This window comes from Vulpes lagopus, chromosome 4 (assembly GCF_018345385.1).
Source record: "Vulpes lagopus strain Blue_001 chromosome 4, ASM1834538v1, whole genome shotgun sequence".
NCBI lineage: Eukaryota > Metazoa > Chordata > Mammalia > Carnivora > Canidae > Vulpes > Vulpes lagopus.
In genome coordinates this window covers 4,973,695-5,001,226 of record NC_054827.1, presented here as the reverse complement: position 1 = coordinate 5,001,226, position 27,532 = coordinate 4,973,695, and the positions used below count along the sequence as shown (strand labels likewise).

Below are 27,532 nucleotides of genomic sequence, written 5' to 3'. Positions count from 1 at the left end.
TATACCGTATGCCATAGCAATGTTACATTACAGATTTTATTATATAATATTACTATAGCGAGGAGAATGAGTTCACATGCTCACTTTGATAATATTAATGTAATAATGTCAAACAACATTCTTCAATTAGTATTACATTATAATTATGTTAGGTCAATAAATATGTCATACAACAAACACTACAGTAAATATTCTGTTTTGATAATTATAAGATCTTATATGAAAAGTCAATGTTTGATCATATTTTATATCTTTCTCTATAGCTTTCCTCTTTCATTCCATAGGTTTAAGCTCTACCTAAACCATCTCATTGAATCTTCAGACTAAGAACTTGTGGCCATATTATTATCTGCATTTTAAGTGAGGACATTGATGTCCAAAAACCATAATGATTTTCCCAAAGGTCAGTCAGTGAGGGGAGTGAGGGGTCAAATCAGCCCACAGTGCCCAATGTCTCACTGAAGTTTATTCTCTTTCAACTTCCATTGCAATGGCCTTTTTCACTGTGATAAATAACATAAAATATTTTGTGACTTCCTTTTCCCCAATATTTCTTTCCAGGAAAAAACTCTCATGGCCTGTGTCACTAATGTCTCCAGCTTTTCATAGTTTGAAAATCACTTTCCCATTACTTTATGCCATTAACTTAAAAAAAAATCTCTCACTTTGCTGCCTAACATCATGCTTATTTGCTTCTTATCAAGCCGTAAGACTTTTACAGTCTCTTTAAGACTTGTAGGATTCATTACAGAATATCCCCACTATTGACATCGCGGAAGCTACAGAACAGACCATCGTGGTGTGACTCCCACTGATGATCAACAGTGCTCGTCTATACAAATCCATGTGTGTATGTATGCAATTTCCTGTTTGAAGTTCATTAAAATATATTACTAATTCATTTCTCAAAATAAAAGTTCAGGCCATATGCACAACAATAATCTTCAACGTGAGATGGCATTTTCTCTCAAAAAATCCGAATTTAGAAATTAAAAAGAAAAACCCACAATACCCACTCCCTGTTTGAGGAGCTACATCTTCCTGGAAAATGAATGTTCATGCACCACCATCTGTCAATGGCTTTGAGGGCACAGATGCAGATGACATCAAAACGACCTCAGTGGAGACACTCCATCTGAACTCTCTCGCATGGAGTTCATTGCAAATGTGTTATTTCTTATATTTATAACTGGCTGTCAAATGTGCTCTATTATAGAGGCAGCATCTAACTCAAAATAGAGCACCATAGGCACAAGATCGTGGGTTCCAGTTTCGCTCTCATCGGACCTCCATTGTTTTCCTTCTCATGAAGTTTGGAAGTAACTCTTCCAGCAAACAAAATGCCATTGTGTGAGCTACTAGCCTGTTAAATTGGCAGAGTAATTATTCTCAAGATGATGTGTTCGATGGCCAGTGCTCTTATAAATTATTTTTAAAAGAAAATCACCAGTGATACGTAGCAGCAGAGTCAAGAACACGAGTGGACTTCAGAGTCAAAGTCCCAGGGCATCAAAGACCACTCCATCCCCATTCCACATCTGCAGAACCAAGATCGATCTTTCTGGAGTTTGTCCCTGCAGACCCAAGCTGTCATAAGTAGAGGTGAGACGGTTTGCTTCTAAGCTTTTCCATGGAAGAGTCCAATTTAATAACGTTCTCTATTAGTCTGACCCAATGAGGAATATGGAACCAGGGTATATATCAAACTAATCCACAAAACAAACACCCTGCACTAAAATCAACAAAGGAGATTTGACAGTTAATTTTAACTGCCTAAGAAGGGAAGGCTAAGAATGAGCTCTTTAACATTAAAAAATCAATCACAGGATAAATTCATATGCCAAGAATGCATTATTTTAAAGGAAAATGCATTAACGTGGGCTAGAGAAAGTTAGTTCACTCAGCAAACCTTCGCTGCGGCCAAAACGCGTTTGAAGAATGCAGTTCCTGGGGTGGACACTTACTTACGTGTGCCCAGAAATTTTCAGGCCAAATTGAAAAACTATTGGAATAACCTCAAATGTTTCATCTGTGGGTCTCTTTCTAACAGTGTCCTAGTTTTGATTGGGATCAGAAAGGCAGATGTGGCGGAGAAAGGCTGCCAAGAACCTGACCTTCTATCTGCACGCTGGTGAAGCCCTGAGGAGCTCCAGTTTCAATGCACAGAATTACCCGGGTGGGCCCACGTTTCCAAAGAGCTGTTACTTTCTAGGCTTTTTTTTTTTTTATTGTTATTAAAAGAAATAGAAGGCAGAGGGTGGACTTGGCAGGATTCGGTCCCTGGAAAGACTTGGAGGGTGGGAGGCGCCAATGCCTGAGGAGCCCGGGCTGAAGAAGAGGGCAGGGGTGACACGTGGTGGAGGGAGGTGACCTCCGGAGCGTCTCTTCAGGCTGCCCCGCGAGCGTGCCCCACGCGGGGCCTTCCACAACGGACACGCACTATCCGGCTGTTGGAAGGCCTGGCTCCTGCTGGGAAGCATGAGGAAACAGGTGTTGTGGGCCCGTCCCCGTGCCTAGTACAGGGCCACCGGCAGCCTGTGTCCTCTCCGTGTGGGCTTCCCTCTGTCCCAATTTCCTCTTCTTTTTTTTTTTTTTTAATTTTTTTTTTAATTTTTTATTTATTTATGATAGTCACAGAGAGAGAGAGAGGCAGAGACACAGGCGGAGGGAGAAGCAGGCTCCATGCACCGGGAGCCTAATGTGGGATTCGATCCCGGGTCTCCAGGATCGCGCCCTGGGCCAAAGGCAGGTGCCAAACCGCTGCGCCACCCAGGGATCCCCCAATTTCCTCTTCTTAAGGGACCGCGGTCATGTTGCATTCAGAGTCCACCCTAACCACCATGTCGCAACTCACTTGCTTCAGCAAACACCCTCTATCCAAATACGGTCACGTCATAAGGGCTGGGGACTGGGCTCCGAAGCATCTTTTTGGTTTTTTTTTTTATTTTTTATTTTTTTGGTGGGGGGCACACCGCGGGCCATGGTAGCCCGTAGCGATAAGAAGACCCCGCGTCCCACTGTCCAGCGTCACACACCTGGCCACGGGGCACTAGGAGCTCTGTGCACCGTGCCCGAGGCCCGGGGATGCTCCCAGTTGCAGAAGCTGCTCCGATAATCGTCCCATATATGAAAGCTGGAGACCGCACTACCAGGGGCCTCACTCAGCTGTTCCTCTCCAGCAACTGACACAGACCTTATTAAGGAAGGCAATCCATGAGGTGGGGGGACCGTACTTATTTACTGACAAGGTGATATCAATGACAATTGTGGTCGGGGGGCTGTGCAAAATGCTGGGGATGCCGATATAAGACACCTCTGTCTTTCGGAAAGGAGATTCTTAACACGCATTCCCTAGATTGCTGCATCGAGGTTGTCCAGCATGTTCCTTAACCACGGGTTCCAGACTCTGCAGGACCTGCCGGCCCAGAACCGGAGACTGGGACCTGGGAGGCGGCGAGTTAGGGTCTCCTTCTTTTCAAGACTTTATTTATTCATGAGAGACCCAGAGACAGAGGCAGAGGCCCAGGCCGAGAGGGAAGCAGGCTCCCTGCGGGGAGCCGGACGTGGGACTCGATCCCGGGGCCCTGGGCCGGAGGCAGGTGCCCAACCACGGAGCCCCTGGGCGCCCCAGGGTCTCCTTATTTAGCAAGGGCTGTGGGCGGCTCCCGGGAGCCTCGGAGGTCGGAAGCAGTGGTCTCAGAGAAGCAGCCGCTGGATGCCCGGACACAGCAGAGGGCAGGTGCTGAGGCCCAGTGTCCGTGAGGCCCGGCGGCAAGGAGGGGCCCAGAGGCAGGCCCGGGCCTGTGCCCACCCCCACGACTCGCCGACCCCGGGCCCGCCCCCACCCGCAGCCGCAGGGAGCTGCGCTCTGGGGCTCCAAGCACCCATCGATCCGGCGGGATGGCTGGCCACCCGGCTCTTTCACGGAGACCAGGCGGCCCTTGGAGGTCACCCCACAAGGCACTATGGGGTCCTGGCTCCTCCTTGCCTATAACTGACTGAGGAGCAGTGTCCCCTGCTGGGTTCTGGGGGTGCTGCCCGCTGTGCCAGTGGTGCCCGCCTCCCCGTCCCGACGCTCCCGGTGGGCAGGGGACACACATGGCCCCGTCGGCTGGTTTCTGGTCACATACTCCAGGTCACAATCGTTTCCCCGTGTGAAGCACAAGAACTGCACCCCAGGAGGTCCCCCCTGGTTGCAAGACACCCGCCTGACCTCGACCCGGTGCCTTAGGCACAGGATGCTGGGTTCTCGTAGGACGCACGACCGCGGGGATATTTTGTAGTTCCTGAGTTCCTGGCCCAGGAAGGCCAAAGTCTCGTCCAACAGCTGCTATGACACGAGAGCACCCGCCACTTCTCTATCTTCACCACGGCCAGACGCGCACAGAGAGCGCGGAGCTCTGTGATGCGCAGCCCGCGCCTGCCGTGGGCACAGAAACGCAGTCTGCGTCCGGGGAATCAACGAGCTCCGGGAAAGGCATGTGTCGTCCCCAGAATGCCTGTGATACCACTTGCAAACCAGAAGCTGACTGGTCCTGGCTGGATTGCAATCTGCATTCTGGTCTGCTCTGGGCACATCACCCAGGTCAGAGGTCAGCAGGCCACGACCCCAGGGTCAGAACCGCCGGGCTCACCAACTAAGAGTGGCTCAACTGAAAGGCTCGTAAAACAATGTAAAACTGGAGAAAATGTGAATCTAGAAATGACTCACGAAGACTGAACTATTTTTATTACCTGGCCTTATCCAGGACAGTTTGCTGCTGCCTCATTCCGAGTATCATGAAAAATAAGGGAAATCGGCCCCCCAGCTTGGTTACTTCGATGTTACTCACTTTAATTAGAGATTCCTAAAGTCTCTGCTTGAAAGCAGGTGGACGGGTGCTCACCGAACACGCTCGCGGTGGAAACAGGTTCATGTCGTGTAAGACTTGCTTTTCCGTCGGGTGCCCCCCGGGTCCCCGCTCTGTGGTCAAGCTTTGGTGTCCTATTTTTCACTCACTCCTTCACGGGACACGGTAGGGGAGGATTCTTGTCCCCGCGTCAGCACGAGGAAGCAAAACCTCCGTGAAACCAAATTTCCTGCTCAGCGTCGCCTGGGTCGGATGTTGGGGACAGGTGGGGTCCACACCTAAGTTTGGAGATTGGCTGAAATGCCAAAATCCAATCATTCAAATCCCATAAAGAGATCAGAGGTAAATGTCTGGGTTTGGCAGATTTTGGCTTATAGGAACTATGTGGATTCATAACCTGAGAACCTGGAATGTAGCTTGCAGAGGACTGTAACCCAATATATATATGTGTATATATATATATATATATATATATATATATATACACACACACACACACACACACATTTATTACGTATATACATATGTATTAATATGTATATTATGTACATTTGTTAATTATATGCATAATTATTTATGTATTCGTGAATTTATATTTTCTATATGCATATATATATACATACTTATAGGTAATACTTGTTTTCTTATAGAATGTAACATGTGATTGGGTATTTTAAAAACATTAAATTTCAAAAAAAATAAAAATATTAAATTTCTAGAAACATTACCTTATTATCATCATGTAAAAAAATCAAAACAAAAAATAGTTTCTGGGAGCGGTCTCCTGTTTAACCTGGGGAGCCGGTCAGCGGTGCACGGGCGATGCACCGGTTTACCTGGGTCTGTGAGATAATACAGAAAATTTCAGTTCTAATTCAGGCTTCTCTTGAAGATGAATGAGATCAGCGTATCGATAATGGGAACAGCTGCTCGGCAGAGTTTCTTGCTTTAAGGCAGGAAATGAAGCCTGAAGGACAGAAGATACGCCTGGCTTTATCGGGGAGGATATGAACCAATGCAGATTTCTGAGAAAAATAATTTAAAAGGTCAAGCAAAGTGAGAAAAACAGCCAGAAGTCCTCTGAAACCGATAACTACATCTCGCCTCCTACATCTTTCCGCTCACAGGTGAGCCCTCCTGTCTGTCTCGTCCTGCCCTGAATTCTCTGACCGCCGATTACAAGCCACCCTGTTTCTTGGAAGGAGCCTTGCTCCGGTGGCCGGGGGTTGTGACACTGGCCCTGCCTCCTGCGAGCTGCAGCTTCCTGGTACATTGGGGGGACGTCTCTCGAACCCTCCTCCGCACCTAACAGTAAGCACGAGGGTTCACGGTAAGAGCCCAAGGTTTCTGTAAGTTGTTTCTTCAATCCTCCCCGCAGTCCTGAGAACTAGGCATCGAAACGCCCGCTCCGCATGGCCTGAAACAGGTCTAGAGGGATGCGGGACCACAAGGGACCGCTTTTCTCTAAAATTCTGTGCTTCTCACGTGCCACTGGCGAAAAGTCAATGAAAACAAGAGAAAATGAAACAGATTCTGGCAAATGATGATGATCGTCTTTAAAGGAAGGGGTAAATCATTCTCAAATACCTATCTTATAAATTCTTCGATTTATGGAGTTTTTGCCTTCAAAATATTTACCAAATGCCATAAGGGACAGGGTGTCAGGCTGGGTGTCCCGGGGACCTAGAAGGCAAATGACCTCAGCACCCCAGGCTTCGACCTTGCTTATTTATTAAAAGGCAAGTGTTATATTTTTAGTAAACATATCAAAGTATGGGATCCCTGGGTGGCACAGCGGTTTAGCACCTGCCTTTGGCCCATGGCGCGACCCTGGAGACCCGGGATCGAGTCCGACGTCAGGCTCCAGGTGCATGGAGCCTGCTTCTCCCTCTGCCTGTGTCTCTGCCTCTCTGTCTCTCTCTCTCTGTAACTATTATAAATAAATAAAAAATTAAAAAAAAAACATATAGACAATTTTATAAAAAGAAGAAACCAATGTCCCGAAGAAGTTAGAAAAGATATAAATTGTATTTGTTCTTCTGTGTGATTAAAAGGAGCGAGCCGTGTTCAAATTGTTGAGAGAACTTACAATCACAGCTCGGGAAGGATCATTGAAATCATACACGATATGAAGAAATATTAAATATACATTAAATAAATATTAAGGATTAGGCTGCCAGGCCACCCAGAGAAGTCTGCTTATTTATTTATTTATTTATTTATTTATTTATTTATTCACTCATTCACTTATTCCAGTTGTCACATCCTCTATTTCCAAGTAAAAATAATTACAATAACTACAGTGATCTCTGAGTTTGGACAAAGTCTTAAAATATTTCAACACTTGCATCAGTAATGAGATTCCCAATTATCCCCAAGACCTTCGAGAGGACAGACGGTAGGATTTATTGGCTGCTTTGGACCGAATGTGCTCTGCTGTCAAATGTCTCAGACACTCCCTGTGCTATGGTGGAGCTACTTAGCCGTGAAATTTATAAATTTCACACACATTGTCCAATCATGACATTATTCATTTGATTTGGTCCTTACAGAGCCTACATCTATCTCCTCTCATGATAAACAAAGACCTTGTACCCAATTTTCTTGAACTGACTCAACAGCGGCGCCCTTCACCCTTCCTGCTGAGCGTGAGACCTGCCTTCTCTGAGCACCAGTGTCCACTGGACACAGCTGGCCTAGCAATCTGGAAGCAGGACGTCAGAGTGGCCCTGGGGGTCCCTGCCCCCCCCACCCCCCCCACCCCACCCCAGAGAGCCATACTATCATCGGCCTGCAAGAGAAACCAAAATGCAAGTCATCCCTGACCCCACTCTCTGAAACCCTGTGCACATGCGATCACGAGGGCCTGTTAATGCTATTTCCCAGATGGGTTCCATTTCTCTTTTCTCCAAACCCATGTCCGCTGTATTTTCAAGCACTCTACGCTGCTCCCGCACACACTGCCACACGTCTAAGTACCCCTGTACTCCCAACAAGCCTCGCTCCCACAGCCGTCATGCCAGGCTAAGAGCTGCGGTTCCACCACGTAAGGCACAATCAGAGCCCGTGCTCTCCCGGACACTGGCATCAACCACGAGAGGACGGGGAGGCCACATCCTGCAGTGAGGGTCTTGCATGGGGCCTCCTGGCTGCTGCTCCCACTCCATTTCTCATCACTCCTTCCTCTCCCTGAAAATTCCAGCCTGCGTGTCCGGGTGGCCCTGACCTTCTCTGCTGCTTCTGCTCAGTGTGCATCTACTCTCACCGAATGTCACACTCAGTTGGACTCACTGGCCTCTAAGCCTCCCCCACTGGCCCTCCAGAGACGTGAGGATTGGGAGTGTGTCTTGGTACCTGCCGTGCCGGACTCAGAGGTACATTTGGGTTGAAATCAAAGTAGGTGTATGGTCCTTGACACCTGCATTGGGTTTTACACCCAGAACTATGTCCCTGGTCTACAAACACAGTCTCGATTGCTGTCGCTTTGCCTCTACGTGAAGACAGGTCAAGACTCGTACAGCACACCCGCTCTCCATAAACACGGAGCTTATGCCTATGTCGATTCGTAACAGTGTGTTTGAAAGTTCCATAGGTTTGGGAGGTAGAAAGTTGCACCTTTATCCAGATGAAAGTGCTGCACAGAAATGCTCATTCCTCAGTTTTCTAATGTAAATATGTTACCTTGGGGGAAAAAAATAATAAAATCCTGAAAGACTTGTGTGCTGGCTAGACTGGGAACAGTGTCATGTTATCTGTATTGAGCCACTACTGCAAGTCGTTTTCCTTTATAGAATTCAGAGCATTTTAAAGAAAGAGCTCACCCAATCTTTAATTTCATGATCTACAATTATGAACTGCCAACAATTCAGGGATCTTTGGCTGGTGATAATCCATCTCTATATGTTAACTCTCTTTGGATGACAATTATAGTTTTTTAAAAAACTTAAAATTATCCTCGGTTATCTTAAAACTGAAACTGGACATTTCTCTAAATAGAATATATCTCCCATTGTAAATTTAAATTATAAAGATACCATCAACCAAGTAGAAAATAGATTTCTCTTAATATTTGTATTTTAGAACTAAAGGGAAATCACAATAAATACAGGATAATCTGGCCTTATTTTTGAATATTTTCACATTTAGCCTAAAAAATCTATTTGATCTGATAATTTTTGGTAAGTTTTCTCTGATCCTGTTTTTATAGAGGCATTCATCTACAAAGAGTTCTACATGCACTTGGAGGAAGGTGTTATTTAATTAATGATATCCGTGATGCTAATTGCCATAATTTATACATCTTTTTCATGGTTAGGCGATGATTCCCTTGAAGAGAGGAAACAGGTCTCATTCATTTTGCTTCCTTACAGCCGAGCACAAACAAACACTCAACACATTTATGAGTTGACAGGAGAACCCTCCTAGCCTGGTATAGGACACAGAGTAGATTATTTGATTTATGAAAGGAACTATCAATCCACAAAGCCTCCACCTGATTATATCGAAGGAGGCCAATGGCTTCCTATAAGCAAGGTATTTATGTCATGGAAAGATTTCATGTTCTGTAAGCGACAAACAGAAGCAAATAATTCATGCTGAACGCATCAATTCCCCTCATTAAATATTGTACCAATTACACATTTATATCTCATATTAATTCCCCTGAATCAACTCTAATGACACTTAAATCACGAGTAGAAGACCATTAGGGTATAAAGTGTCAATATTTATCATATAGCTTCCTCTATTTAAAATTGCATGATCCTTTCTCAGTGGCCGCCATGTAGTAGAAGTGTGATCCCTTCTACTATTTATTTTTAAAGATTTGATTTTTATTTTTTATATTTAATTTTTTTTAAGTTTTTATTTATGTATTCATGAGAGACACAGAGAGAGAGGCAGAGACACAGGCAGAGGCAGACGCAGGCTCCATGCAGGGAGCCCAACGTGGGACTCGATCCCGGGTTTCCAGGATCAGGCCCTGGGCTGAAGGCAGATGCTCAACTGCTGAGCCCCCCAGGGATCCCTGATTTTATTTTTAAATGACAAAAATGCTTATGTAATTGTGCCACATGGTTTAAATGATTTTCTACCATTTTTTAAAAAAATTTAAATGTTACGGTCTCACACATGATGTTTTGTGAATTATTATAACTAAAATGCTATTTTATACAAATTACAAATACCTACAACCGAAAGATAAGAGACTTTTCCACAGTAAATGAATTTAAATACCGAAAATACAGATTACCTCCAGGATTGGTGGCTCCAAGTTATTTTTACGAGTAGAATTCCTTTTGGCAGAAAACGATTTGATTCAAACACTGAAGTGCAGGCCAAAGATCTGGATTCTAGGTCAGCATTTGTACAACAAGTCACTTTAACTTTCACGTGCTTCAGTTCCAGATACTTGAAAACAAGTAAATTGAACTAGATGATTCCTAAGTGCCCTCCAGGCTTTAGAAGTTGTAGTTTATGAAGAAAGAACACAATCCTATGGCCTGCCTGGTTATCAGAATAGTTAACATGTTGAAAACTGTGGGTTTGTTCGAGGAAGATGGCATTTTGGAAGCACCTTATGATTTGAGAATGCAGTCACGTAGGCCGCGTAGCTCCCAGAAGAAATCTGAAGGCAGATATTCTAATCCCCCTCTGCCAAGTGTGCTGTGTGACTCTAACACGCACGCCCACAGTGTTGCTGCTCCTTGGCCTTGCTCAAAGGAGAGACCCAAGCATCTGCGCCACTAGGATCCCTCGACCAAACCTCACATGCTCCCGGAGGACCTGGTGTCTGGTGCCCTGTTTCTGGGTCACTTAGTTCAGCCTTAGACAGTCCTGCTAACGGAGGAGACGGGAGCAGGAGAGAGTCACACGGATCCGAAAAACACCCTGCAGACCCTGTCTTCTGCCTTTCAGCCATCCCTGGAAAGAGCAAGGCCTTTCCCCTCAGAGCTCGCCCCTGAGCCGGAAGAAGCCCGGGCAGACGGTGGGTTGTGGCTCCTGCAGAGTCTCCCCCTGTGCCCTCAGTGCCCTCTGTTTTGAGAGCATCTCCCACCTGGGTCCTACTTTGTGACTCAGGTTCTAGAGGTCCTGATTCTGGGAACATCTACCAATGTGCCCCCTGGCCCCCGCCCCGGTCCCCCGTCCAGCTTGGGGTCTCATCATGGTTAACTGCCATTGGCACTCTGTCCCCAGGGCGAGGGACACACGGCCCCCAGGGCTGCTCTCTGAGCAAAGAGTCTATGACCTTGACAGAGTAACAGGACACGGAAAGAAAATGAGAATCGCTTCTTCTTTAGAAAGAGAAAGTCCTCTTCTTTTACAGAGCAGAATCACCATCCCTAATGAAAGAAGCTACTGGATCTTTGTGTTTGTCTTATATTTAAGAAGAACTTCTGAAAGCTAGAACATAAATAATGCAAGCTAAGCATCTGATTAACTTCTTGTGGCTAAAGACATATAGTTAGTGTGATAAATATCCATTATTGTCTCAGAGAGCAGTACCAGAAAACCTAATATCTATGAAAAAAGAGGAAAAAAGGAAGCCAATATGAGGGTCCATTCATAAATCATAATTAGCTTTCAAAGACCAATATATTTTATTATGAATATAAATCCCGATAAGACAAAACTATGAAAATTTCATGACTCCAAAGCCTTCAATTAAAATTAAAATGCCTTATTTGAAAATTTGATTCTTATGCATATGACAGATAAAAATAGCAAAAAAAGTATGAAATATTGAAATCAACTTTAACGAGCCCTAGATTTAAATGACCCAAAGAACATGAAATATGTAGCAGATGGCTCAAAGAATGAGTTTTTAATCTAAATTTTAAAAAGGGGGTTTTAGTAAATTGATTTTTTAATTAATACAACTGTCAAGAAAAATTCTTTTGACTCTAAATCGAATAACATATTTTTTACTTCAAAATGCAATACAAGGAAATATTAGCATAATTCTACCCAGCATCTAGTGAATGTCCAACCATCACCTGAATTCAGGCTATAAAGCTAAATCAAGCCTAGTGTAAATGTCAGAAATGTTTGCATGGCCAGTGGAAAGTTTAATTTGTACTTTTATAAACCCACATTAAATTTTTCCTTACCTTTTACCCATCGCCACCACTTCAGTAATTCTCAATATGTGACTAAATTAAGAACAACAAATTTAATTCAAGTTTGGGGATGAAATAGCACGTTTCTTACCCTGACAGAGTGGGGCAAGAGAATCCCATTGGTATATGCCGCCTGGGCTCCGTCTACACGTTGCGTTGCTGGAGCCAATCATTCGATATCCAGGCTTGCAAAAGTAATGCACTTTACTTCCGACTGCTCCGGTGGTCCTATTTAAAATACCACCATTCTTCGGGGTGTGGGTCAAGCTGCAGTAAGGAGCTATGGGCACAAAGACATACAGACACGAATCAATAAACAGAGACTGTCGCAGGTCCCTCGGTCAGAGTGATATAAACAGAGTATCTTTCTTATTTAAATTGTGTGGAATCAGCACCAATATGTAAACCTGTTCTAAAAAGCATCCCCAAAGACCGAAGGCTGGCAAGGAACTGGAGCCAGGGGCACTCTCGCTCATTGCTGGTGAGAATGCAAAATGGTGCAGCCACGTTGGAAGACTGTGGCCGTTTCTTATAAAACTAAACATGCTCCCACCCTACGATCCAGCAGTCACACTCCTTGGTATTTGCTCAAAGGCCCTAAAAATGTCCACAAGGGGAAAAAACAAAAACCTTGCACATGCACAGCGGCTCTATTCATAATTGCTCCAGCATGGCAGCAATCAAGATGCCCTCCAGTAGGTGAAGGAGAAATAAACAAAGGTCCACCCAGAAGGTGGAATATTTTTCAGCATCAAAAAGAATTGAGCCTTCAAGCCATGAAAAGAAATGGTGGAACCTTAAATGCATGTTACTAAGTGAAAGTAGTTGTTCTGCAAAGGCTACAGACTGTATGGTTCTAATCATATGGCATTCTGGAAAAGGCAAAACTATACAGATGCTAAAAATATCAGTGGTTGCCCAGGGTCAAAGGGGACAAGCAGGTAGAGCACAGGGGGTACTTGGGGCAGGGGCACCGCTCCGTGATACGATAATGATGGATACGTGTCATCACACATTTGTGCAAACCACGGAATGTACAACCCCAATGACCCTGATGTAAGCCACAGGTGCTGCGTGATGATGGCATGTCCATGTAGGTTCACCAATTATAACAAATGCACCACGTGGTGGGGATGCTAATAGTAGGGGAGGCTGTGCATGGGGTGGGGCAGAGGACACAGGAGAACTCTCTGTATCTTTTCCTCACTTTTATTGTGAACTTAAAACTGCTCTGAAAAAATTAAAGTAAAAACAAAAACAAAACCCAACAAACCCATAAAGCATCCCAAGAGTCTGGAGCCAAGTTCTAATCTCTTATTTTGAAGTTTATTCATTTTTAAGATTTTATTTTATTATTATTTTTTGACACAGAGAGAGAGCACAAGCAGGGGGAGGGCGAGGAGAAGGCAAAGAAGGAGAAGCAGACACCCCGCTGAGCAGGGAGCTGACATGGGGCTGGGTCCCAGGACCCCGGGATCATGACCTGAGCCAATGGCAGATGCTTCACCAACTGAGCCACCCGGGTGCCTCTTGAAGGTTAAATTACAATTATTACTTGATGTGAAGGCAGATCTCAACTTTCCGACTAAAATATTATAAGAGAATACATGGAAACATCAGAGTGAACTCCTTCACTCAGCCCCGTAAGGCTTACCCACTTAAATAAGCGGATTGGCCACCAGAATAAGAAATGGTGGAGGTACAGATCTGGGGACTTATTTGAAACAAAACAATTCTCAATACTGTAAAGGGAAAGTATTATTAAAATGGAGAAAATAGAAGATTACAACATTTTGTGATTAAAGCCATTAACTTTTTCCTTCCACTGTTGCTAAGTGGGTCTGTGAATTGCACAGTGATGTAAGATATGTAGCTTCTTTTTAACATACGGGACTAGAATAAGATCTGAAGAAAATGCACCACTCCAGGTCAATAAAAATCGCACAATAGCTTTAATCATTGTCTCTGTAGGAACTTTTTAAAATTGAAGGTGGGCATTTGTTAAAAATAACACAGTCCTACGTACACAGCACACAACGTTCCGATGGCTAAAGGCTCTGCATGTTATTTGCACATTTAGAGAAAGAAACACATTTTATTCTTACAGTCTCATTGCAGCAAACAGTCCTACAAACTCCTTTTAGATGAATTAAAACAATAAAGGAAGTTGTGAAGTACCAGAATTGTGTGTTTCCTTTTGGAAGAGGAGTTTTAAGTGTGCTGCTTCCCCACGGGGGTCCGTATACAAAGAGCACACGTACAGGTCTAAATGCTTAATGTTGAACTTCTCCTTAGAAATAAGTTCAGAAGAAACTTTTTGAAAGTTCCATATCATAGCATTGCCCAGAAGCAAAGTCTATGTGTGTGGCCTTGGCTGTCAACCATGCTCCTGCGAGGAGCATCCTCAGAGAATATTCGCAGCTGGGTGATCTTCTGAAATACCACTGCAATTCTTTTTTAAAGGACTGATTTTTATTAAGTTAAAATTCACTATCATTATGAGAAACTTCCAATTCCCTGCCCCATCAGCTGTGCCGTCTTCTATGTCCTTGTTCTAGCCAAATTTTGTAAGTTTTGAATGAGCGAAAATATTTATTTTAGGGAAGGAATGAGTATACTCAAGCATCTTGGCTACCAACTGTTAAAACAAAACAAAAAGATAATTTATAGGAAGGAGTAGGCTGTAGATCTTGCTCTAAAGGTAGAGAGAAGATTAAACCTGTAACGGCCCCGGAGGGACACAGAGAGACCACATAATTCATTCCACATCACCTGGGTTGTTGTTGTTGTTGTTGTTTTTTAGATTTTATTTATTTATTCATGAGAGTTACACAGAGACAGAGGCAGAGACACAGGCATAGGGAGAAGCAGGCTCCGTGCAGGGAACCTGGCGTGGGACTTGATCCTAGATCCTGGGAACACGCCCTGGGTGAAGGTGGCGCTAAACCACTGAGCCACCCGGGCTGTCCCACTTGGGATTTTTGTCATAGTTTGATCTGTTAAGGGATACAATGTGCAGGATTGTCTCACCCTGTTGAGTCTGGTAACTGTCCATTTTCTCTCCTATTTACTAGTCTTTTTCTACCACCAGGGTTTTAAGACACGTTTTCCCTCCTAACTCACCTAGAATGAGATATGGAGGAGGCCAGGGGGTGAACTAGAGGTCTGAGAACAAAAGGGAAAGGTTAGAGCATGCGGCCCCACCTAGACAGGTTTGCTGGCCATGGTAAGGAATAAGAGGACCAACGCTCAGTCCTCCAACTCTGCCGGTTGTGTCTTGGGAAAGCAGGGAGGCGTCCACTCTGGGAGAAGACTGGGCCAGTTAGAGATTCTGGAATTTCTGGATGTATATGTGACCAATCTATAGCTTTCACTGTCCCAGTGAAGCTCACACACTTCATTTAGTATCGAAGGACCGTTACTAACTCTGCGTTCACCTGTACTGCATCGTCTAGAATCAGCTTTGGACAGCACTTGCTTTGTGTTTTTTTGCTTTCAGCTTCAAATCATGTTCATCAATTATATCAATCCTATGTCCGGATGACCAGTATTTCATACATGTGGGTCAAGCAGGGGTGTAAGATACAACGTGTGGTCATATTACAGGCTCGAGCCCCCTTGCCCACACTGCTATATAACAGAGGCGTGTTCATTTAATCACTGCACTAAAACCACTGGTGATGAACTCCTAGCAGAGGTCACGGAATCACTGGATTTTAAATGAAAATCTGTTAAAAGATAGATGCATCCACTGACAAAACAAAAATTTATAGCCGTCTCTGAAATTCTCCAATTTCCTACTCTCCCAACACAGTTTAACAAAGAGAATATTCTTGTTCTCTAATGAATTAAAATTCAAGGTATAATCATATCACCAGGCTACTAGCTTATTTGCTGCAGATAGGAGGAGATGAATTAGGTTCACCGTGATTTCCCCTGCAATGTCCAGTTTTGCACATTGGACATAAATTCAAACAATTCTAAAGGTCTCAATATTTATTTCAAATCAAGGAATGTGATGAACACAAAGCCAATCATTGCCCTAATACTGTCCTAGCTCAGTCTAAGGGAAACTGTTTGATCTGTGAGCTCTTTGTTAATAAGCATTTTGAATAACTGCTTTGAGAGAAGGGGAGAGAAACGAAGGTCTAGGTGTATTTTATTAGACTTTACCAAGAAAGAATGACCAGATTTCATGCCCACTGTCTACACATCAGGAGCCTTTTCAAAACCTTGAAACCTTTTAATATTTCATGATGTCTACCAACTGGAGAGTTGAAATCTTATTCTTAATTTTTTAAAATTTATTTATGATAATCACACAGAGAGAGAGAAAGAGGCAGAGACATAGGCAGAGGGAGAAGCAGGCTCCATGCACCGGGAGTCCGACGTGGGATTCGATCTTGGGTCTCCAGGATCGCGCCCTGGGCCAAAGGCAGGCGCCAAACTGCTGTGCCACCCAGGGATCCCGAAATCTTATTCTTAAAACCACTATGGGGATCCCTGGGTGGCTCAGTGGTTAAGAGTCTGCCTTAGGCTCAGGGTGTGATCCTGGGGTCCCGGGATCGAGTCCCACGTCGGGCTCCCTGCATGGAGCCTGCTTCTCCCTCTGCCTGTGTCTCTGTCTCTCTCTGTGTCTCGTGAATAAATAAATAAACTCAAAAAAAAAAAACTATGACTTTTTGCTGTTCCTCCTCAGAATGTTCCTCACCACTGACCACATAAAACACCAACATCGGAATCCTCAATCCCCTGTTAGCTACTGCTCAGTTAAATGTAGCCAATGGGCATCTTCCTTAGGGAAACGTATCTCAGTTATCACCATGGGAAATCGCTGAGTGAGATGCTGAGAAAAGCATAGATTTTTTTTTCTTAGTTAATTAACATATCTGAGGAATTTAAATTGTCTACTGTTTCTGTAGGACAGTGTAAATCTTAGGTGTGGGTCAGGTCATATTGACAAATGTACACAGGATCTAATGTACATAGATATATTGACCGGTTTAATTAATATAAGTAACACTGGCAGAGAATAATTAAAATATATGTTGAGAGGACAAATGTTCATAGGAAATATACATATGTAAACCCATATTAATTTTCTATGTGTTGGGGCACCTGGGTGGCTCAGTGGTGGAGCGTCTACCTTTGGCCTAGGTCATGGTCCTGGGTTTGAGTCCTACATCGGGCTCCCTGCAGGGAGCCTGCTTCTTCCTCTGCCTGTGTCTCTGTCTCTCCCTGTGTCTCTCATGAATAAATAAAATCTTAAAAAAATTGTATGTGTCTATACATATATGTATACATATATGTAGCCTACAAATAGAGGCATTCAGATAATCAATAAAAAGACATACTATTTATTAATAGTAAGAGGTTATCACTTACAAATCTAATAGCAATACAAATATCTCTTCCTGTTTATTTCCTTAGCGTTTAAACCTAGTTTCAAATCAGTATATATTAGTTAATCTTTTAGAGGAAATGGTTTTATTTACCCTAAGTCAACTCAAAGTTTTATGATTTTAGTAATAATTTTTAGCATATTGGTCAACAAATGATTTCTTTTACCTGCTACAGTTTGGAGATTCCTCATTCAGAATAATTTCACATAATGTTATTTCTATGGGAGTTAATTACTCATCTTTGGAAATTAGGTTTATATTATAAATCTCTCTCAATTTTTTTTATTTACCGCAGATCACTTGTATTAAAAATGCTTTTATGCTAAATCTAAACCTCACTTACTAACCTGTATATCGAATCTTGAATCCTTTTTTACTGGTTGCATGATCAGTGGACCAGCGGAGATATAACTGATTACTCCTGCTCGTAAAATTGGATTGTTCAGTGTGGTTCCCGCTTAAGACCACTAGCAGAGGACTCTGACCAGAAGAACCTAAACAAAACAGAAAAACAAAAAAAAGTTCAAATATGAGCTAGCACCTATGAAATGCAGACCACGGTTAGCTTTTTTTAAGTTTAGGAGTCTAAATGCACATTGCTTACTTATTTCAAAGGAAACAGAATTCCAAATGAATAAAACAAAAAATATACTCCCTAATTAAAAAAATAAACAATAAAAAAATAATAACCAGTCAAAATAATCTCACATTGTTAACACACACTAAGTAGATCACATGAACCTTACCTGTAAAATAGGAGCTATTAAAATAAATGAGATTTATTTATCATCATTAGTATGGACACTCTTGTAAGCATATGGGGAATTACAGACTTTCATGTGATACTGGTAGAAGGATAAATTAGTAAAATAACTGTGGAGAGCAATTCTGTAATGTCCAATAAAACTGAGGGTCCATGATATTTTTATAAACTTCAGCACATGTGCGCTAGTGTTATTTTTATAGCCAAAAGTTTCCTCCAGCATTGTCTCAACATAGCAAAACCTAGATCCTAAGTAGCATTTTGACATCTTAGAAAAGAATTACAAGTGCCATGAAAAGGAATTCTATGCACATTTAAAATTAATGAGCTAGATAAACACCTACTGGCATAGGCGATTCTTAAAACAGCATATTGATGACTGAAGAAATATAACTGTAGTTAAATATGATAGCAATTGTGTAAAAATTCAAAGGTGTGCCATATATAAATTATGTGTATGTGTGTGTAGGTAGGACATGGTATAACCAGAGATGCACAGTTACATGATAGACAGACAGATGGACAGAGGTAGAGAAGGAACCATAGAACATGTACAAAGCGTGACCCACCACCCTGTCCCCTTCAGTACTATTTCCTTCTAGGAGAGGCACACATGGTATAGGATATAAGTGGAGTCCCTGAATTTCTCTGTGCTCCCTGCCTCTTAAAAAAAACAAAAACAAAACAAAACAAAACAAAAACAAAAAACCAAAAAACAGAGCCTATGGTAAATTTGACAAAAACCCTAAAATTCATTACATCAAGTAATGAGTCCACATTGGTATTTTTAAATTTTTTCACCTTTTGGTACATTTGAAATTTTTAAAAATTCAAGTCACAAAGTCAATATCTAAAATATAGTTAATAGAAGCAAGTGCAGCATACAGTCCGCTAACTCTTGGCATGACTCTTGGCACCATGACTCGATGTCACTTCCTGGGAGGAATTGCTTTCCTGAGTACAGAAGCTGCATTCGCACTTCCTGGGCATCAGCTACAACAGCCTCCACTGGAGAACTCAGCGCTACCTCCTAGTCTGACATCTGGGTGGCTTTTCTACATCATGCAGGTCACTCCCAGGGAGCACATTATGGGTGGGAGAATGTGGTCCTCACTGCCAGATGTTATCAGGGTACGAGACTAGCATTGAGAGTTGTAGGTAGGATTTTTATTCATGCAAAGGGACCAGGAAACCACAACTTCACTTTTTGTGTAACACCAATGAGAGTGGTTCAAATTATTAAAAAAAAAAAAAAATGTCTGTCCTGGCCAGAATTGTGGTCCTGCAAATGCATATGTTACAGGTCAGTATCTCCGAGTGTGACTATACCTGGAGGTGAGGTCTTTAAAGAGGTCATTAAAGTCAGCTGAGGACCCTGGAATGAACCCTAATCTAGTAGGCCTGGAGACCTGCACAGAAAAGAGATCAGGACACGGACACACACCGAGGGGCGGAGGGGACACGAGGACAGACGGTACCCACACGCCAGGGAGAGGGGCCTAGGAGAAACCAGCCCTGCCCACACTTGCGTCCTGGACTTCCTGCCTCCAGGACTGGGAGGAAACACGTTTCTGCTGCCTCAGCCCCTCCGTGTTGTCACTTTGGGATGGCAACCCTAGTCAACAAATTCAAAAAACTAGTACATTGGGGATGAACCAGGCGATGTTGAGTTTTGCTGGAGCAAAGTAGGATCAGATAAGATGCTACTTCCCAGTTTCCTGGAAGATGTCCCATAAAAGGACGACCATATTTTATGATTAAAGAAGACTAATGTGTTTTGTGTGCTGGTTTTCCGTTGTGTCTAAAGAGATACTATCTATTCTAAAATAAAATACCAGTCGGAAATTAACCTGCATTTATGAAGTTTTACGATATCACTTCTCGTGACAGTACTCAAGAGGAAAGCTTCAGGTGTTCTTAATCCAGCAACTAATTATTCATCACTCTCCATCTGTTCTCTTTGCATAACATGTAAACAGCTTCGGCAAGGACTCGAAGGACTTTGAAAATACACATCCAGCTCAGCACGTGTACAATACAGAGCCACTACGGAGCTTCTGCCCCCAGCATGGACACTATTAAGCATTTTACAAGTGAACGCCACAATCTTTATGTCGACACCTTTCTCAGTTGAGTTCTATTATGATTTTATGTATGTATGTATGTATTTAAATTGAGGAATATCCACTTCTGGAGCTTCAGACAGAAATATACTCCTGGGATAATAAAGTCTAAAAGCAATATTTTCAACGCATTTTTTTTTTAACCAACTCATTAGCTGTAAAGAACCACTATCTTACAGAACAGAGAGAGAAAGGTGCAATAAACATGATGATGCAAGAAAAATGCTAACACTTGATAAAATATTCATATAAAACTCTGCCCGTTAATTTTATAGACAAATCTTTGAGACTAGAACAAAGCTAACCATGGATCTCTGGTAATTTTAACAGCATCTGCTTTGATATTTCTCTCTGTTATCTGCTTTGTGGTTTGTAATGGGTGTGATCCACCCATATTTTGGGGGGATCAAACAAGCACTTAGGAAAAAATACTGGTAATGACTGCTTCTGCAATTGGAAGCAGAAAAAACACTGTAATCTAAATTCCAATTCAACTATGGTCAAACAAGGGAACATGGACAGATTTAAAGTAATTATGTAAATATATTTCATTACATACAGCGTGATAGGAATATGTATACACACATGCACATTCCTGCAAGCGGGCTCCTCACCTACTTTATTCTTGTATGTCACCTAATTGACCTCAGAACTGAGTTTACCTGGTTTCTCATTGACGTAAGAATTCCATTTTTGTGCCTGGCTAATAAATTATGTCTTTCCATCCTAAAGACCACAGAAGAAGTCTTCAGTAGCCCATGCTTGTTTAACATACACTTAAAAAAACACTCTGAAAATGAAAATACTGCTGTTTCTACATATGTAAGTGTGAATTTATTTCCAATTTACTAGCTCATGATCTTAGGAAATACATGAACTGATTCATGCGGTGTCTACCCATATGAACAACTTGACTATTAGGATTCTTCAAGGAAGTAGAGGGCATAGACACACACACACAGAATCAATTACAGTATTTTTTTTTCTGAGCTGATTGTTATTTTACTGAACCCAGTGATGAGTCCATCAAAACATGCAAAAGCCTAGTTATTATGTACGGCCATAATTGTATCTTGGTCTAATTTTCGGGGCTATTATAATGCTTCTATACAAAGAAAAATATTACCATGATCTCCATTTCAAATTTTTTTTAATTTTTTATTTATTTATGATAGTCACAGAGAGAGAGAGAGAGGCAGAGACACAGGCGGAGGGAGAAGCAGGCTCCATGCACCGGGAGCCCGATATGGGATTCGATCCCGGGTCTCCAGGATCGCGCCCTGGGCCAAAGGCAGGCGCCAAACCGCTGCGCCACCCAGGGATCCCCATCATCTCCATTTCAAATTGATAATTCAGCCACATGCTACTTTTAAGAATGTCATTGTTATATTAATAAATTCATTAGAAATGTGTAAAAATGTGTAAGACTAGAGTTGAAAATAGTATTAACATTGGGTAACTGCATTGTATTTTTTTTTAAATCAGACATTAAAGAATCCTGTAGCATTTATCATTTATAAATCTCTGGGAGCCACTATTTTTATATAGTTCTAGCAAAATAATTGTTTAAATTGCTTAAAGTACCTTTAGTTCTCTTAAGTTTCCTAAAATATCTTCTAAATCAATAGAATACTCAGAAAGAGAGAAAGGAAGAGCTGGATGAGGTCATCTATTGTAAATCCCCACATGAAAGAATTAAATAATGCTTTAAGTAAATTCAGGACATTTTCAGAGTGCATCACTGGTATATTAATCGCTTAAAAGTCGAAACATTAACAAAAGTATGTTCATGTTCCACAGACTCTTGAGATGGCACAAGTGCAGGAATAATTCATTTTCTGTTTGGGGGAGATAAAATTTAACTCAAGAGTATTTGAAAATCCTTGTGTAACAAAAACGTCATGATGGTGTTTTTAATCACACTATGTAAAGGTCATTGGTAGGTTAAAAAAAAAAGAAGAAGAAGAAGAAGAAGAAACTTACCATCAAATACTTCCAGGGCGTCAAACTGCTTTTCACTTTGGAATGTATCCACAAAGATGGTGATGTTATAGTTTGGTTCCACTCTAATACTCCACGAGCATGTCTGGGAGTTAAAATAGTTGCCTGGGTAACCTGGACTGAGGATGACTCCAGAAGACTCTGTCCGGACTTCATTTGCAGGGCATTGTGCTAATGAGAAAAATACCGGGAAAAGTTTTACTTAACAAAATGAATTTGATTTCAATAGGAGAGTTTCTATTCCTGTTTCTATTCCTATTTTTAAGCCAATGATGGTGGTGGGGGACCAATCCTAATGAGTTATGGCCAAATTTAATACAGGGCACAAACAGAGCAGGAGAACAACAGTCAATAATAACGAGTAACATTTTAATACCATCTTATGATTTAAACAAGAATTATATACACACACGTGTGTGCGTGTGTGTGTGTGTGTGTATAATACATATGTCAATATAAGGATCATTAGGTAGATACAAAGACACATAGATAGATCCCATTTACCTCTAAGGAAATGTAGGGTCAAAGAGATTATGCCACTGACACAAGCGTGGGGTAGCCAAGTGTGATAAAGGCGCCAAATTGAAAAGAAACATGGAACCTGAAAGTTTCCTCTATCTGGAAAAAGGTGGTGAAGCAAGTGTGTTGCTTCACACACTTGCTTCACCTGCTGATGACCCTCTGTGTGTGAAGGGGGGACGTGCTGAGAGAGGAGTGATTACCATGTACCTTTCACTCTAGGAACTTTCTATGACTTTATTGCGCAGACACCTTGACTTGGAGCAGGTGCATTATGGATTTGATCCTAGGATCTCATGTTTTCCCAATTCAGCTACCAAGTAAGACTTCACCTTCTCAATGTAATATTACAAAAACATTGTGCAACTGCATACAGTAATAGATAAACTGTATTTATTTTTTGCCTTTGATTATGCTTTTAATTGTATTTAGGATAGTTATTTTTGAACACTGGATGTTTAAAAAATGTTTGGGACCGTGATAAGAGATGAGTCAGAGACCTGGGCTGAAAGCCATATTGGATCTCTGGGTTGATACAAGGTCAAGTAACAGTAGTGATTTCTAAAGGATCAATTTATTATAATGAATTGTTTGTCAGTTTAGCATTACAAATGAATCATTAAGACAGAGTAGGGGGGACACCTGGGGGGGTCAGCAGTAGAGCATCTGCCTTTGGCTCAGGGTGAGTCCCACATCGGGCTTCCTGCAGGGAGCCTGCTTCTCCCTCTGCTTGTGTCTCTGCCTCTCTCTGTGTCTCTCATGAATAAATATATAAATAAAATCTTTAAAAAAAAAGACAGTGCAGTGGGCACACTGACACACTTTTTTTCCCTCCTGCTTTCCTATTTTCTTTACTTAAAGCTTTCAAAATAAAACTGATCCACATAGGTATGAACACACAAAGGAAAATCACCAGTCTCCTAATTAGTAGTTTATTTCATTGATAATTTATCTTCCAGAAACAGTTTATTTATACAACTATCAAGAAAAAAATATATAATATATTGATAATGATTCAAAGGTAAACTCAGATATAGCAAAACTATTCATAAAATTTTAAGGTTAAATGATCAGCTTTCCTTCATGAAAAGGAGCTTTTGTTAGAGGAAATTGTGCCTTATTGGTTGAAGTATCTCCTTTTAACTAATGACATTAAATTTACATTTATTAAATGCAACTAGTTAAATAACTTTATATTGATTAATTAAATTTATATTCTTACTACATATATTTTGATATAATTTCCCAAACAGATGGGCAAAATTTATGCAATACATTCTAATTTAAGTAACTGTCTTATTAAAAGGCAATTTTGCCGTTTTTTTTCTTTCATTTATTCTTATTCAGATGTACCTTAAAATTTAGAAAATGTTTATGCATAAGATCACCAAAGATGAATCATTTCACAGAGTCCTTTTAATAAAGAAATATTTTAGGTAGATTTTTAAGAATATTTACAATGTTAATTAAAGGTAATTTATATATAAAAATTATAATTCAAGACAGTCAGCCTAAAGCAATTTAGTTTAGAAAGTAATTTCCTCTGTGATGGTGCTAAGGTCACCCTGTAAAATATACTATGCCCTTTAAAAAATGAATATTTTGGCATTTTCTAAGAGAACACAATATAAAAAATAGATTTTCTATCTGGAGGCATTCGTGAGGGCCTGGGGTTGGAGATTCTCCACGGACCTGCTTTGACTTCGCAGTGAGAGTCAGAGCGTTCCTCTGCTCTGATGAGACCGGAGAGCAATAAAGCTACTTGTCGGGTCATAATTAGATAGACACATGTAAATGCTTTCCTTCCGGCTGAAGCAGTACAGGGGCCAAAGTTGTTTCAAGGCCTGGGATGGTCTGACCCCGCGCGTTCCTCCTCCTGAATAAAGGTGCCACTGCCCCCGCACAGTTCATCCTGCTGTTATTACACATGGGAAGCCTTTAGCCCAAACCGCCTCCTTCTGATTTCATCACCACCACTATAGTTATTAGGCAACACTGGAACTTGGTGTCATCCAGAAACAGGAAACTGTCTGCTAAGTGGCTGGAAGCCACCTGGAGAGCGGACAGGGTTTGAGAGCTGTGAGTGGTGAAAAATCACAAGCACAATCTTAAGCACAGTTATTTTTATTCCCTCCATTTTCCTCAATGTGCTGCTTCTGATGCTTAGAGAAGATTCAATGAAAATATGTGACATTCTTTGTTTCCTTTTGCTTATAACACTTAATATTTTTTCCAGACCTATGCATCGTTTTAAAATGCACTTGGGTATGTCTCCCTGGGAGTGAGCGTGTTTTTGATTCCTTTGTTTCTCTTGCTCCTTCCTAGGTGCCTTCCTGTCCCTTGCTGTAAACCTGTTGCCAGGAGCAATGCCCACCTATAGTGGGAAACGTTCAGAGACTGCGGGCTTTCCACGGGCCCAGCCCGGCTGTGCGTTTCTCCATCAGCACTCACAGTGTAAACACACCCCATCTCCGCGGGGGACACTTGCTACCTCCCAGTATGGGGAGCATCTGTGTGAGGTTCCCATCAGACATCTTGGAAGGAAAGGGCCTCTCTGAGACATTCACCTGAGTTCTGAATCACCACACCTCTGCATGAGTTATTCCCTTAGCTTATTTTTGAAGAAACATTAAATGTGAGGCTTAAAACCAAAGTGCGTTATTCAACGCAGCTCGCGGGGCTTTGGCAGAAGCAGTGCAGTCAAAAATTAGTTCATATTAATAATTAAAATGAATTCTTATAAGCATCCATAGGTCCCAGAGAATTGGGAAAGAGAACTCTATGAACAAGTGGGAAAGCCGTCACCTGAAGCTCTTGAGGTGGGTAGTATGGTCACGCCTGAGCTTTCCATGAAATGCTCATTATCTGAAGGGCACTGGTTGTCTCCAGTGTTCACTGACAACATATGTTTCCATGTTTTAGGCTGAATATTTTAAAAACCAATGATGGATCTGCACTGTCCACAGGTTGAAGCTACCTGATACTGGAGACCTTGTTACTTTTTAAGATGTATTTATTTATTTGAGAGCAAGGGAGGGAGCTTGAGAGAGCATGAGCAGTGTATGGGGAGTGGCAGGGGAGAGAGAATCTTAGGCAGACTCGCCACTGAGCACAGACCCCACGTAGGGCTCAATCCCAAGACCTGAAATCATGACCTGAGATGAAATCAAGAGTCAGATGATTAATCAATGGGGCCTTCCAGGTGCCCCTGAAGACCTTTGAAAGTCGGCCCACTTTTTAGGTTTCCATCCACTTAATGAGTCTTCCCCAAACACACCCTAAGAGCAGAGTGGTCGGAGTCATCTTGTCTTCCCTGGGCACTCCACACACCCTTTCTTGTCAAAGAACTTTGTCACTGCTTCTCTTTACTTTTTGAAGTGCTCTTCTTTCCTTAGCACGAGGAAAGTCACTTCTGGGACATTCTTCTAGCATAAAATATATTTGGCCTCTGTCCTGCGTTCCTGGCAGAGGTTCTAAAACATTTGGGATCTCCTGCATATTGAACGTATTTTTGTCCTGAGGAGCCCCCTTGAATTACACCTGAGTTTACCTAATAAGGTGACTCAGAGTGGGGCCCTCGGTAGCCCCACTCAGGATGGGGCTGGTCACCAGAAAGCCCCAGTGATGAGTGGGCTGGAAATTCCTGCCCCACTCACAGACCTCTGGTGAAGCAGTGGGTTCGAGAGGGAGAGGGGGTGAGATTAGCTTGATGAACATTCTTACAGCCCAATTCCAGGGAGCAGAAGCTCCAGTGCTGAGACCCCTTCCAGGCCCTGAACCCTGTACCTCTTCATCTGACTGCTCATTAGTACCCTTCATACAATAAAGGATACAGAATACAATTCTAACCACCAAGGATATAACTGGTAAATGTAAGTCAATGTTCCCATAGGTTATGTGAGCCATTATTAAGTAGGATAAAACCCAAAGAAGCGATTGTGAGGACTTCTTATCTATAGCAGGTCAGTCAGGAGCACAGGTGACAACCTGGATTTGTGACTGGCCTCTCAAAGGGGGAGCTGTCTTTTAGGACTGAGCCCTTAACCTGTGGGGGCCGGACACTGTGTCCACATAGAGAGTGTCAGAATTGATTTCAACCGTAGGGCACTCAGCTAGTGTTCAGAGAGGAGGAGAGAATCACTTGGTGGTGCTGGAAAATATTCCAGACCCTCACTCTGTGTTTTCTAAGATGAGCATCCAACGAGGTATTATTTATCTGCATAGGATGCTAACTTTCAAGGAATGATTTGCTCCCACTCTTCCTAAGGAACAATCAATCACCCTAAGAGTGGTCATAATTTTCAAAGAAGACCCTAGTAGGACTCATAACTCACACAATTTCCCACCAATAATTTATTGGGGGGATTGTACACTCCTTCCCCTTGAGCCCAACCAAATAATAGAAAGACTGTCATTAAATGCTTATGTGATAAGAGACATCCGAGCCCCCATTTTCTTTTTAAAAATAATGTATTTAGATTCCCTAAATCTAAGATAACTCTCGGCTTGTTTTAAGCATATTTACTCGTGAATTGAAAGAGAAGCAAACTGCGTTATCCTTTGTAGTAATTGCTCTGCGTGCAGTAGGACGTGGGAGCCTCTGGCCTGAGGACAGAGAATGTGTCTTGTTAGCAGAGTCTTCCTTGAACCATGTGTGAGGCCGAGTGATTTAGAGAACGGTGCTCAGGTTGTGCTGATTTACTCTGTTCCTGGACTGTCGTGAATTAATTTCATTTAAATAAAAACGACGTTAATC

The 27,532-nt window shown here is 42.2% G+C and overlaps 1 protein-coding gene across 1 annotated transcript in view; it reads right to left on the bottom strand.

The window, feature by feature from the left end:
* The window catches only part of CSMD1 (CUB and Sushi multiple domains 1), a 1,877,909-nt gene that overhangs the window by 113,806 nt on the left and 1,736,571 nt on the right, over positions 1-27,532 (bottom strand). Inside the window, exons 47-49 of the mRNA XM_041753151.1 lie at positions 22,240-22,428; positions 17,718-17,864; positions 12,060-12,248 (exon numbers count right to left, since the gene is read on the bottom strand). Of these exons, the coding sequence (XP_041609085.1) occupies positions 12,060-12,248; positions 17,718-17,864; positions 22,240-22,428 (525 nt within the window). The remainder of the gene's footprint in view (positions 1-12,059; positions 12,249-17,717; positions 17,865-22,239; positions 22,429-27,532) is intronic.